Source organism: Pygocentrus nattereri, chromosome 11, assembly GCF_015220715.1.
Source record: "Pygocentrus nattereri isolate fPygNat1 chromosome 11, fPygNat1.pri, whole genome shotgun sequence".
Lineage (NCBI taxonomy): Eukaryota > Metazoa > Chordata > Actinopteri > Characiformes > Serrasalmidae > Pygocentrus > Pygocentrus nattereri.
Window position 1 is genome coordinate 32,379,696 of NC_051221.1, and position 13,226 is coordinate 32,392,921.

Sequence of the window (13,226 nt, forward strand, 5' to 3'; positions counted from 1 at the left end):
TTTACCTGCAGTGCTGATCCAAGAGCTTATACTTCAAGAACAGTTAACAGATGAAAAAGCCTCATTTAAACATTGTACTGTAAATCACTCACAACATCTAATGCCCATGCAAAATAGTACTCTTTATTTATGATGTTAGAAAGAAAATCAAGTCATAAGAGATTTATTTATAATGGCCAGATTAAATTATTTGAAATTCAAAATATAAAAAATATTACTTGCCTGGAAGGAAATTCATGTTTCTGTGTGTGCAGACACATTGTGTAGTTGATGTGCTTGGTGTAACAGGTGTTGAAGAGGAGGTTAATGTAGTGGTTGTTTCTCTTGTTAGGGGTGTTGAAGGAACTTTCATTGTTGTTGTTGGAATAGTTTCTGTTGTAGTTGATGTGCTTTCCAGAATTAGTGTAGTTGAAGGTATTATTGAAGTGGTTGTTTCTCTTGTTAGGGGTGTTGAAAGAACTTTCATTGTTGTTGTTGGAATAGTTTCTGTTGTAGTTGATGTGCTTTCAAGAATTAGTGTAGTTGAAGGTATTATTGTAGTGGTTGTTTCTCTTGTTAGGGGTGTTGAAGGAACTTTCATTGTTGTTGTTGGAGTAGTTTCTGCTGTAGTTGATGTGTCTGTTATAGAAGGTGTTGAAGAGTAGGTTAATGTAGTGGTTTCTCTTGTTATGGGTGTTGAAAGAACTTCCATTGTTGTTGTTGGAGTAGTTTCTGTTGTAGTTGATGTGTCTGTTATAGAAGGTGTTGAAGAGGAGGTTAATGTAGTGGTTTCTCTTGTTATGGGTGTTGAAAGAACTTTCATTGTTGTTGTTGGAATAGTTTCTGTTGTAGTTGATGTGCTTGCTGGAATTGGTGTAGTTGAAGGTATTATTGTAATGGTTGTTTCTCTTGTTAGGGGTGTTGAAGGAACTTTCATTGTTGTTGTTGGAATAGTTTCTGTTGTAGTTGATGTGCTTGCTGGAAGTGGTGTAGTTGAAGGTATTATTGTAATGGTTGTTTCTCTTGTTAGGGGTGTTGAAGGAACTTTCATTGTTGTTGTTGGAATAGTTTCTGTTGTAGTTGATGTGCTTGCTGGAATTGGTGTAGTTGAAGGTATTATTGTAAAGGTTGTTTCTCTTGTTAGGGGTGTTGAAAGAACTTTCATTGTTGTTGTTGAAGTAGCTTCTGTTGTAGATGACACATTTGTTGTAAAAGGTGTTGCAGAGGAGGTTAATGTGGTGGTTGTTTCTGTTGTTGTTGAAGGAATTTCCACTATCGTTGTTGTAGTTTCTGTTGTCATTGATGTGCTTACTGTAGCAGTTGTTGTAGAGGGGGTTAATGTAGTAGATTCCTCTGTTGTTGTTGGAATAGTTTCTGTTGTAGTTGATGTGCTTACTGTAACAGGTGTTGTAGATGGGGTTAATGTAGTGGTTGCCTCTGTTGTTGTTGAAGGAATTTCCACCGTTGTTGCTGGAGTAGTTTCTGCTGTAGTTGATGTGCCTACTATAATAAGTGTTGTAGAAGGGGGTAATACAGTGGTCGCCTCTGTTGTTGTTGAAGGAATTTCCACTATCGTTGTTGTAGTTTCTGTTGTCATTGATGTGCTTACTGTAGCAGTTGTTGTAGAGGGGGTTAATGTAGTAGATTCCTCTGTTGTTGTTGGAATAGTTTCTGTTGTAGTTGATGTGCTTACTGTAACAGGTGTTGTAGATGGGGTTAATGTAGTGGTCGCCTCTGTTGTTGTTGAAGGAATTTCCACCGTTGTTGCTGGAGTAGTTTCTGCTGTAGTTGATGTGCCTACTATAATAAGTGTTGTAGAAGGGGGTAATACAGTGGTCGCCTCTGTTGTTGTTGAAGGAATTTCCACTGTTGTTGCTGGAGTAGTTTCTGTTATAGTAGATGTGCCTGTTATAGAAGTTGTTGAAGAGGAGGTTAATGTAGTGGTTTCTCTAGTTAGGGGTGTTGAAGGAACTTTCATTGTTGTTGTTGGAATAGTTTCTGTTGTAGTTGATGTGCTTACTGTAACAGGTGTTGTAGATGGGGTTAATGTAGTGGTCGCCTCTGTTGTTGTTGAAGGAATTTCCACTGTCGTTGCTGGAGTAGTTTTTGTTGTAGTCGTGTTGACTACATTAGGTGCTGTAAAAAGCGTTGTGATCACTAGAGGCTTTGTCCTAATAGAAATTGTTCCTTCTGTTGAAGTTGATGTGCTTGGTTTAGTAGAGGTGGTTACTGCAGTGGTTGTTTCTGTTGTTTTCTTCATTGAAGAACTTACTGCTGTTGTTGTTGGCATGGTTTCTCTTGTAGTTGATTTGCTTTCTGTAACAGATGTGGTTGAATGAGTTAATGTTGTGGTTGTTATTGTTGAAGGAATTTCCACTGTCGTTGCTGGAGTAGTTTCTGTTATAGATGATGTGCCTGTTGTAGAAGGTGTTGAAGAGGAGATTAATGTAATAGTTGCAGTTGTTGAACTTGGTGTTGCTGATGTTGTAGATAAACTATGGCATGCTCCATTACAGCATTTGACCCTTATTTCAAAATTATAACATTGTTCTGAGTCTATCTGGTCCTTGTTATTACAAATTAGACCGACAGTAGGATTACATGTTACGTTTTGAGGCAACTGAGACAAAGGTACATCCTTAAAATACACCGCCCTGCATTCAATGTCCTCTGGTTTCCAACAGGTTATATTGCCTGCATTCCACAGGGCATCTATAGATTCAATTTCTCCTCCATCTCCAGTTGGTGTAAAATTAGGATAGTTGCTGTCAAACCACTCAGACCACTTGCACAAGCAATCGATAGGTGTAGATGGGGTTGATGTAGTGGTCGCCTCTGTTGTTGAAGGAATTTCCACTGTTGTTGCTGGAGTAGTTTCTGCTGTAGTTGATGTGCCTACTATAATAAGTGTTGTAGAAGGGGGTAATACCGTGGTTGCCTCTGTTGTTGTTGAAGGAATTTCCACTGTTGTTGCTGGAGTAGTTTCTGTAATAGTTGATGTGCCTGTTATAGAAGGTGTTGAAGAGGAGGTTAATGTAGTGGTTTCTCTTGTTAGGGGTGTTGAAGGAACTTTCATTGTTGTTGTTGGAATAGTTTCTGTTGTAGTTGATGTGCTTGCTGGAATTGGTGTAGTTGAAGGTATTATTGTAATGGTTGTTTCTCTTGTTAGGGGTGTTGAAGGAACTTGCATTGTTGTTGTTGGAATAGTTTCTGTTGTAGTTGATGTGCTTGCTGGAATTGGTGTAGTTGAAGGTATTATTGTAATGGGTGTTTCTCTTGTTAGGGGTGTTGAAGGAACTTCCATTGTTGTTGTTGGAATAGTTTCTGTTGTAGTTGATGTGCTTGCTGGAATTGGTGTAGTTGAAGGTATTATTGTAATGGTTGTTTCTCTTGTTAGGGGTGTTGAAGGAACTTTCATTGTTGTTGTTGGAATAGTTTCTGTTGTAGTTGATGTGCTTGCTGGAATTGGTGTAGTTGAAGGTATTATTGTAATGGTTGTTTCTTTTGTTAGGGGTGTTGAAGGAACGTTCATTGTTGTTGTTGAAGTAGCTTCTGTTGTAGTTGATGTGCTTACTGTAGCAGTTGTTGTAGAGGGGGTGAATGTAGTAGTTTCCTCTGTTGTTGAAACAATTTCCACTGTTGTTGTTGGAATTGTTTTTGTTGTAGTTGATGTGCTTACTGTAGCAGTTGTTGTAGATGGGGTTAATGTAGTGGTCGCCTCTGTTGTTGAAGGAATTTCCACCGTTGTTGCTGGAGTAGTTTCTGCTGTAGTTGATGTGCCTACTATAATAAGTGTTGTAGAAGGGGGTAATACAGTGGTCGCCTCTGTTGTTGTTGAAGGAATTTTCACTGTCGTTGCTAGAGTAGTTTCTGTTATAGTTGATGTGCCTGTTATAGAAGGTGTTGAAGAGGAGGTTAATGTTGTGGTTTCTCTTGTTAGGGGTGTTGAAGGAACTTTCATTGTTGTTGTTGGAGTAGTTTCTGTTGTAGTTGATGTGCTTGCTGGAATTGGTGTAGTTGAAGGTATTATTGTAATGGGTGTTTCTCTTGTTAGGGGTGTTGAAGGAACTTTCATTGTTGTTGTTGAAGTAGCTTCTGTTGTAGTTGACACATTTGTTGTAAAAGGTGTTGAAGAGGAGGTTAATGTTGTTGAACTTGGTGTTGCTGATATTGTAGATGAACTATGGCATGCTCCATTACAGCATTTAACCCTTATTTCAAAATTATAACATTGTTCTGAGTCTATCTGGTCCTTGTTATTACAAATTAGACCAACAGTAGGATTACATGTTACGTTTTGAGGCAACTGAGACAAAGGTACATCCTTAAAATACACCGCCCTGCATTCAATGTCCTCTGGTTTCCAACAGGTTATATTGCCTGCATTCCACAGGGCATCTATAGATTCAATTTCTCCTCCATCTCCAGTTGGTGTAAAATTAGGATAGTTGCTGTCAAACCACTCAGACCACTTGCACAAGCAATCGATCGGTGGTGTTGTAGGAGATGTGGTTGCGGGGGTGAATGTAGTGGTTGTTTCTGTTGTTGTAGATGTTGAAAGACTTTCTGCTGTTGTTGTTGGAATAGTTTCTGTTGTAGTTGATGTGCTTACTGTAGCAGTTGTTGTAGAGGGGGTTAATGTAGTAGATTCCTCTGTTGTTGTTGGAATAGTTTCTGTTGTAGTTGATGTGCTTACTGTAGCAGGTGTTGTAGATGGGGTTAATGTAGTGGTCGCCTCTGTTGTTGAAGGAATTTCCACCGTTGTTGCTGGAGTAGTTTCTGCTGTAGTTGATGTGCCTACTATAATAAGTGTTGTAGAAGGGGGTAATACAGTGGTTGCCTCTGTTGTTGTTGAAGGAATTTCCACTGTTGTTGCTGGAGTAGTTTCTGTTATAGTTGATGTGCCTGTTATAGAATGTGTTGAAGAGGAGGTTAATGTAGTGGTTTCTCTTGTTAGGGGTGTTGAAGGAACTTTCATTGTTGTTGTTGGAATAGTTTCTGTTGTAGTTGATGTGCTTACTGTAACAGGTGTTGTAGATGGAGTTAATGTAGTGGTCGCCTCTGTTGTTGTTGAAGGAATTTCCACTGTCGTTGCTGGAGTAGTTTTTGTTGTAGTCGTGTTGACTACATTAGGTGCTGTAAAAAGCGTTGTGATCACTAGAGGCTTTGTCCTAATAGAAATTGTTCCTTCTGTTGAAGTTGATGTGCTTGGTTTAGTAGAGGTGGTTACTGCAGTGGTTGTTTCTGTTGTTTTCTTCATTGAAGAACTTACTGCTGTTGTTGTTGGCATGGTTTCTCTTGTAGTTGATTTGCTTTCTGTAACAGATGTGGTTGAATGAGTTAATGTTGTGGGTGTTATTGTTGAAGGAATTTCCACTGTCGTTGCTGGAGTAGTTTCTGTTATAGTTGATGTGCCTGTTATAGAAGGTGTTGAAGAGGAGGTTAATGTAGTGGTTTCTCTTGTTAGGGGTGTTGAAGGAACTTTCATTGTTGTTGTTGGAATAGTTTCTGTTGTAGTTGATGTGCTTGCTGGAATTGGTGTAGTTGAAGGTATTATTGTAATGGGTGTTTCTCTTGTTAGGGGTGTTGAAGGAACTTTCATTGTTGTTGTTGAAGTAGCTTCTGTTGTAGTTGACACATTTGTTGTAAAAGGTGTTGAAGAGGAGGTTAATGTTGTTGAACTTGGTGTTGCTGATATTGTAGATGAACTATGGCATGCTCCATTACAGCATTTAACCCTTATTTCAAAATTATAACATTGTTCTGAGTCTATCTGGTCCTTGTTATTACAAATTAGACCAACAGTAGGATTACATGTTACGTTTTGAGGCAACTGAGACAAAGGTACATCCTTAAAATACACCGCCCTGCATTCAATGTCCTCTGGTTTCCAACAGGTTATATTGCCTGCATTCCACAGGGCATCTATAGATTCAATTTCTCCTCCATCTCCAGTTGGTGTAAAATTAGGATAGTTGCTGTCAAACCACTCAGACCACTTGCACAAGCAATCGATCGGTGGTGTTGTAGGAGATGTGGTTGCGGGGGTGAATGTAGTGGTTGTTTCTGTTGTTGTAGGTGTTGAAAGACTTTCTGCTGTTGTTGTTGGAATAGTTTCTGTTGTAGTTGATGTGTCTGCTGTAACAAGTGTTTTTGAAGGGGTTAATATAGTGGTTGCTGTTGTTGAAGTTTGTGCTGTGTAATTGTGTAATTGGCTCTTTTTTCAAAGGCACTACTTACCAGGTGTTGAGAAAGTAAAAATTGTGGTTGAAACTGAAGGAGTGCCTATGCATGTAAACATCTTCCTGATAATTGTTCCATTAAGACCACATTCAGCAAAGATACATGTTCCATCCCCATCTGTTGTGTTGTATAGTACTTTTCCTAAATCAACAAGATGTTGACAGTGATAAAGCACAATTGAGTCAGTTCAAAGTAGAAACTGCAATGTCTCTGGTATTTGCAAAGTTATAAAAATTGTGTTATTGGTAAAGTTTACTGACCTGTTTCACTGTAACATGAAGGACCCTGTAAGGAGCAGGTGCTTTACAAAAAATAGTTGATTATTGTTAAAATAATCAAAAGTGACACTGCACATCACAAACATTATACGTGTTAAAATTTGTGCTTACAAATCACAAAAATTTCGGGCACATGTCAGGCTAATACTTGCAACTGATTCACAATCTCCCTATTTTATACTGGATGCAAATTCACACGATTGCAGTATTGGCAATAACGGAATTCATAAAATTAGTTAAAAACATTTTATATCAAGAAGTATCAGAAAATGTTTTGATTCTGTATTATACCATTTTTTGCAGATTTCTTTTGTAGGGATTTCTTCTCCAATTTTGTAGCGCTGACCATTCATATAACAACCACATTGGGGTTTCGAAACACACTTCATTTTTTCCTCTTCCAGGTATGGTCGTTCTGAGGGGCACTTGGGAAAGCATCCTAAAGGAAAAAAAACACATTAACAGATGATAATACATTCTCTATTTATGCCTGCAACAATTTACTTCAATGAAGGAAAAAAAAATCACCTTGTAAATATTTCATTTTTGATGTTAGGAATTCAATTTACATGTGACAATTTAATAGTGACTATTTAAAAATCACTTCTTTCTTGTAAAAAAACATTTTTTAATAATATTAAAAGTTAAACCTGCTTTCCATAAAACAATTTAAGCAAGTGGTTGAAGTCTCAGCATCCAATAATACTCTTCACTCACTTGGATTACAAGACAAATTGCCCATCTGAAATCCTGTTCTTTTTTTCTCAGAAGTTAAGATGGATTGTCATGAGGCTAAAAGCTATCCGATAATCCTTGCTTATAAATGAGCAAACATATTATTGCTTACTTACATATTATATATTACTGTTTAACCATGTGGGCCCACCACCGCAATGTCCAGCAGGGGGGAGCAGTGCAGTGCTGCATAGGCAGTAACCTCAGGAACAGTACCCTTGGACTGGCAGACCAGGGTGGTGGTCCCTATTTTTGAAAAAGGGGACCGGAGGGTGTGTGCCAACTATCGGGGTATCACACTGCTCAGCCTCCCTGGGAAAGTCTATGCCAAGGTGCTGGAAAGGAGACTCCGACCAATAGTTAGACCTTAGATTGAGGAGGAACAATGCGGATTCCATCCTGGCCGTGGAACAATGGACCAGCTTTTCACCGTTTTGCGGATTGTTGAGGGGGCATGGAAGTTTGCCAACCCAGTCTACATGTATTTTGTGGATTTGGAGAAGGCTTATGACTGGGTTCCCCAAGACATCTTATGGGAGGTCCTACGGGAGTATGGGGTACCGGGGCTACTACTCCGGGCCATTCGATCTCTGTACTCCCAGAGTGAGAGCTGTGTTCGTATACTCAGCATTAAGTTGGACCCTTTCAGTATTAGAGTTGGGCTCCGGCAGGGTGTCAAGGCGTAGCCAAGGTCAGGAGGGCATTGTGTATGGAGGCCGGAGGGTGGCATCTCTGCTGAATCCCTTGGTTGCCTCCAGCGCGCACTGGAACGGTTTGCAGCTGACTGTGAAGCAGTTGGTATGCGGATCAGCACCTGGAAATCTGAGTCCATGGTCTTAGCCTGGAAAAGGATGGCAGGGTGGCAGGCTACACTCTATTTGATAGGGTGAGGAGCTCGGCCATCCGGGAGGATCTCGGAGTAGAGCTTCTACTTCTCCGCATTAAGAGGAGCCAGCTGAGGTGGTTCGGGCACCTGCCCCCTAGACGCCTCCCGGTGGGGGTGTACCAGGCACTGCCTACCGGGATAAGGACCCGGGGTCATCCTAGGACCTGCTGGAGGGATTACATCTCCAAGTTGGCCTGGGAGCAGCTTGGGGTCCCTGGGAATGAGCTGGAGGAAGTTGCAGGGGACAGGGTCATCTGGGATTCTCTGCTCTCCCAACTGCTACCGCGACCCTATCTGGACTAGCGGTCAACGATGATGATGATGATGATGATGATGATGATGATGATATTACCGTTTACTCTTAATGTCATGGTAAATTGTGTTCAAATTGTGTTCAAACTGTTGAATTTTTTGCTGACACGTTTTGAGCCTCAACCCATCCTCATAAAAGGACTCTACCTTTCCTGGCTGCTCCTTTTATACACAAACATAATTGCACCTGTTTTCTGAACATTTCACAAAGTCTCTAGTCTTAAACTACCCCCTCACATCTTTTTGAAAATGTTGCAGGCATCAATATCAGAATGAATGTATATTAACGAAAAACAATAAAGTTACAAATCTTTGCCTCTGTTTGTATTGCATTTTACATATTGTCCTAACTTTTTTAGGAAGTAACGTTTGTATGTTGTTCTTGTAATTTTTCAGTTTTTGCAATTCCGCAAATTATGCAATTATGCAATTATGCATTCCAATTCTTTTTGAAAATCAAGACTCTGTTCTAAATAAATGAAAAAAAGGTAACACCTTCAGACACTGACATCCCACTTAATAAAGACAATTGAAAGGCTGAGGCTAGCTCATCTGAGACCTCTAGCCAGAACAATGGACAGGAGGATGAATGCAGGAAGCTGGGTAAGGACTTTGTTGACTGGTGTAAGCTGAACCAGCCGCAGCGAAACACCAGTAAGACTAAAGAGATGGTGCTGGACTTTAGGTCCAAATCTGCCTCATCATCAATCACCAGAGATGGAGTAGATGTGGAGGTGGTAGGAACGTACAAGTACCTAGGTGAGCACTTGGACAACAAAATGGATTGGAACTGGAACACCCATGCTGTGTACAAGAAAGGCCAAAGCCGCCTGTGCTGTCTTGAGGAGGCTGAGGTCCTTTGATGTGTGCACTAAGCTCATATGGACCAGCCTGTTGTAGCTAGTATTATATTTTATGTTGTTGTGTGCTGGGGCAACGGCATTAACAAAAGAGCTCTGATCAAAATAGACAATCATATTGTTTTAATTTAAACTGATTATATTTTTATACTCTGCAGTAAGAGTCAAGTTGGACTCTCTGGAGGTTGTGGCAGAACAATAAGCTGTTAGCCATCTTGAACAATCCTTCACACTGTCACGGTTGGCTCCTCCCATTACTCCATGTGCCCCTTTGTTTTGATCTTCCATGTGCATTTGTTTTGGTTTTCTAGGCCTGCCTCCTCGTTTCATGACTCCACCCCTGATTGTCTCCACCTGTGTTTGCACCTGTCCTTTGTAACCCTTATGTTTTCCCCTGTCTGGTTACTGGTCTTCGTTTGAATCTCAGTCTGTGTTGTTGGTGTATGATTTGTTGTCTGAACTGTTTGCATTGTTGCTTATTCTGGTTACTGTGTGTCTGAACCTGCTTATTGTTTACTGTTGGTCTGTCATGTCTTTCCCCCATTCTATCCGTGTTATCTCTATGACCCTGGACCATCTTGACCATGACCCTGGATTTGGACCTAAATAAATTTTGCTTATCTCTGCATATGCGTCCGCCTCCTCGCTCCCTGTTACACACACACACCCTGCATTCTACACTAAAAAACAGCTGTGCTGAGCGTAGAGACAGTAATGATCTCCTGCTGTCTGAACTATGCTGAATTGCATAACTTTTTACATTGAACACTGTGCAATATATCATCATCTGCTATTGTAATGACACTTTTACAACACACTTTAGACTGAATATATTGCTGTTACTCCTGATTGTTTATCCTCACTGTGTATTAAACTACCTCATACTGTCACGATTGTCCCCTCCCAGTCCTCCATGTGCTTTTGTTTTGCTTCCTTGTTTTTTCCCGGTCCTGCCCCCTTGTTTCCAGACCCTGCCCTTAATTGTACCACCTGTGTTTATCACCGGTGTCTTATTAACCCTCATTGTCTCTGTATTTAAGCCCTGTGTTTTTCCCTAGTTGTTTGCTGGTCTTTGTAGTGTATTGTATCAATTAGTGTTTGTTCTTCTGACTTCCGTTGTGTGCTTAGTCTGTGTTTCTTTCATCATGTCTGTTCCACGATCTATCCGTGTTGGCTCTCTGACCCTGGACTGTTTTGACCTTGAATCTGGATTTGCCCCTAATAAATCTCAATTCTCTTCGCATATGCATTACCTAGCACAATAACAGACTCTGCTCACCATAGCACGTTCAGTTCAGGCTAATTAAAGCAGGAACAAAAGTTTAGATGATGATTCAAATCTGAGGTGAAGTTGAGCAACTGTTGGAAGTACAGAAAGACAAATTTAAACCTGTTCTGAGCTGTTTGGGTCTGCAGTCTGAACAGTAAATTAACAATAGCTTAGCAAGCAGGCTACACACCTGAACAGTGCCACACACCACAGTACACAATTGATTCTGAAAAGTGGTGCTCCACTGACACAAATTTAGATCATAAAAAGTAATGTTTGAGAAAGAAAAAGGTGACTGACTGATGTTCAGCCTTTAGAGCCATACCTGTTCATGCATTTGTTACAAGCAGAGTTGATTACTGTAACCCAAAGTTTAAAAAGAGATCTCATATCACATAATTTTGAAAGAACTTCACTGGCTGCATCTTTTAGGATAGATTTTTAAATTCTGCTAGTAGATTTTAGGCTGTAAATGCCTCCAACTTGTGATCTTAGGTCTGTTCTTATGATTCTAAACTGTGAAACTCAATTAACTCAAAAAACTAATACCTTTTATTAATCAGTGCACACTTTTGTGAAACATGTGAAAATCACTTTAATTTAGCTCAATTTAGCTACCCCTCATTTGGTGTTTATCTTTTTAATTGAATCTGTCTTTCCTTCATATTTAATTTAATACTCATAAGTTTTATTTATTTATCCCATAAAAAGTAACTATAATAGAAGTAAATAAACCTCAACTTCAGTTTCTTGTATTACTAGTGATGTAGTACTTGAGTCAGTCTTGAGAACAAATCTGATTGGCCCCTTAAATGACCCCCTCCAGACACTCGCCACCTCCAGTCACATCATTGACAAACTCGTTGCACTTCAGTGAAATTCCTGGATTTGAATGATGAATGTGCTACTTGTGTAAATTGTGTAGATGGAAAGAGTTTCAGGACTACTGCATGATGATATTAACTTGGCTAAAGTTACTGGTTACTTTTATGGTACTACTAAATGAAACCTTCTGTGCAACAGACATTTCTTGAGCAGCTAGTTTCAAGTTTCGCAAATGATTTCTCTCTTCAATAGTTTTAGAATGGCAAAAAGGCTAGTATGAGCAAAATATCATTCATTCAATCTGGATAACACTTTGTTTTTGTCTGAAAATTGTTGTAGAACACATCACTTTCTGTAGACTGTACTCCCTATGAGAGCTAAGTGATCATTTGCAAATTACATCACAAGAGGTGATAATAGGGGTCCAAGCACACCATGCCTTATAGCTACAGTATAGGCCTTTTAGCAGATACAGCATAATGCCATTGAGTTTTTAGAATGGCCTCTATTTTTAACTGTTGAATGGGAATCTTAAAGGAGATATTTTCCAAATTCCATACACACTGACATTTGTATGACAAACAATAAGTTATTTTAAACAAATATTTCAAAATACCTGGAAAGCAGTACAATTTTTGAAATGACTTGAATTGTCATAGTTGTTGAACTCAATTAACTGAATCTTTGTACAATCTTCATCTTTACAGTCCTGGTCCTGGAGATCTACCAGCCTGCAGAGTTTAGCCCCAGCTATTATATAACACACCTGACACAATTAATAAAAACCTTCAGTGGCATCTGAAAATTAGACACAGGGATGTTGGATCTGATCTCTCCAGGATGGTGAATCTCCAGAACCTGGATTGGTCCTCACTGTTTTACAGCAACTACCTCTTTCTCTATATGAATGCACCATAATGCTTAATTGTCCTTTAAAATAGCTAACATTTTCTAATCTAAATGTTCCAAGCCTCTGGACCCTGTACAATGGGTTGGATTCTGAACTAGGAAGAGTTTTGAGAGGACAGGCATGTTTTGCTAAACAGAATTTTGCGTCATACTTTAGGGGCTATAGAAGTGCGGTGACAAGTGGGGTGGCAGCCGCCACTCACCCCAAAGATCCACCCCTGTATTTAAATAAATTAGTTCCAGATACTCGTTGTGTAAAAGGAACATACTTAACCAAGTTTTCATTTTGTTCTTACCAGTTTATGTTGGGTATAAATATTAAAAAGAAATAAAATGCTGCTTCAGCTCAGAGTGAACTAATTTGTTTAAATCTGCCTCTGAGCCTTAGTTATGACCCTATTTGAATATCAAATTGGCATAATAAATTTAATTAAACACATTGAAATGTTGTGTTTTAGAGGCCAGTTCTATATTGTATAGTTGTTCACATACTGATATATACAGACCCATTAAAATGACGATTTCAGAATTATATGTCCTATCGTTGGTGCTTAGACTGAAATCAAGTAATCAAGTACATTTACATTTTACATTTACAGCATTTAGCAGACGCTCAGATGCTTTGTCTGTCTAGAGAAAGTATCTTTGCTAGTTACCAATAGGTTAGACAAGAGCTCAGATACTGCTAGAAACAAAAGTCACTGTAGATACCCAGAGAAAAGAAACAGAGTTGAACACAGAACTCTGAGCCGTACAATGCAATGCAATACAATAAACTACCATACACAGTGCAATACAATAAAATATAATATATAAGTGCAGCACAATATATTGCAAACAAAACTTAATTCAATGCTAATTTAAGTGCTGTGTGAAGACATGTGTCTTCAGTCTGCGTTTGAAGACTCTGCTGTACGGACTGTACTGTA

At 39.4% G+C, this 13,226-nt stretch overlaps 1 protein-coding gene across 7 annotated transcripts in view; it reads right to left on the minus strand.

Moving 5' to 3' along the window:
- Positions 1-13,226, minus strand: part of LOC108432662 (mucin-2-like) — a 57,952-nt gene that overhangs the window by 22,906 nt on the left and 21,820 nt on the right. The window contains exons 28-32 of one of the 7 annotated variants that reach the window (XM_037542940.1): positions 6,792-6,939; positions 6,483-6,523; positions 6,220-6,363; positions 5,976-6,117; positions 223-2,762 (exon numbers count right to left, since the gene is read on the minus strand). In XM_037542940.1, the coding sequence (XP_037398837.1) occupies positions 223-2,762; positions 5,976-6,117; positions 6,220-6,363; positions 6,483-6,523; positions 6,792-6,939 (3,015 nt within the window). Of the gene's footprint in view, positions 1-222; positions 6,118-6,219; positions 6,364-6,482; positions 6,524-6,791; positions 6,940-13,226 lie in introns of all 7 variants that reach the window. The other 6 variants (XM_037542942.1, XM_037542941.1, XM_037542939.1 and 3 more) reach the window with 6 other exon arrangements.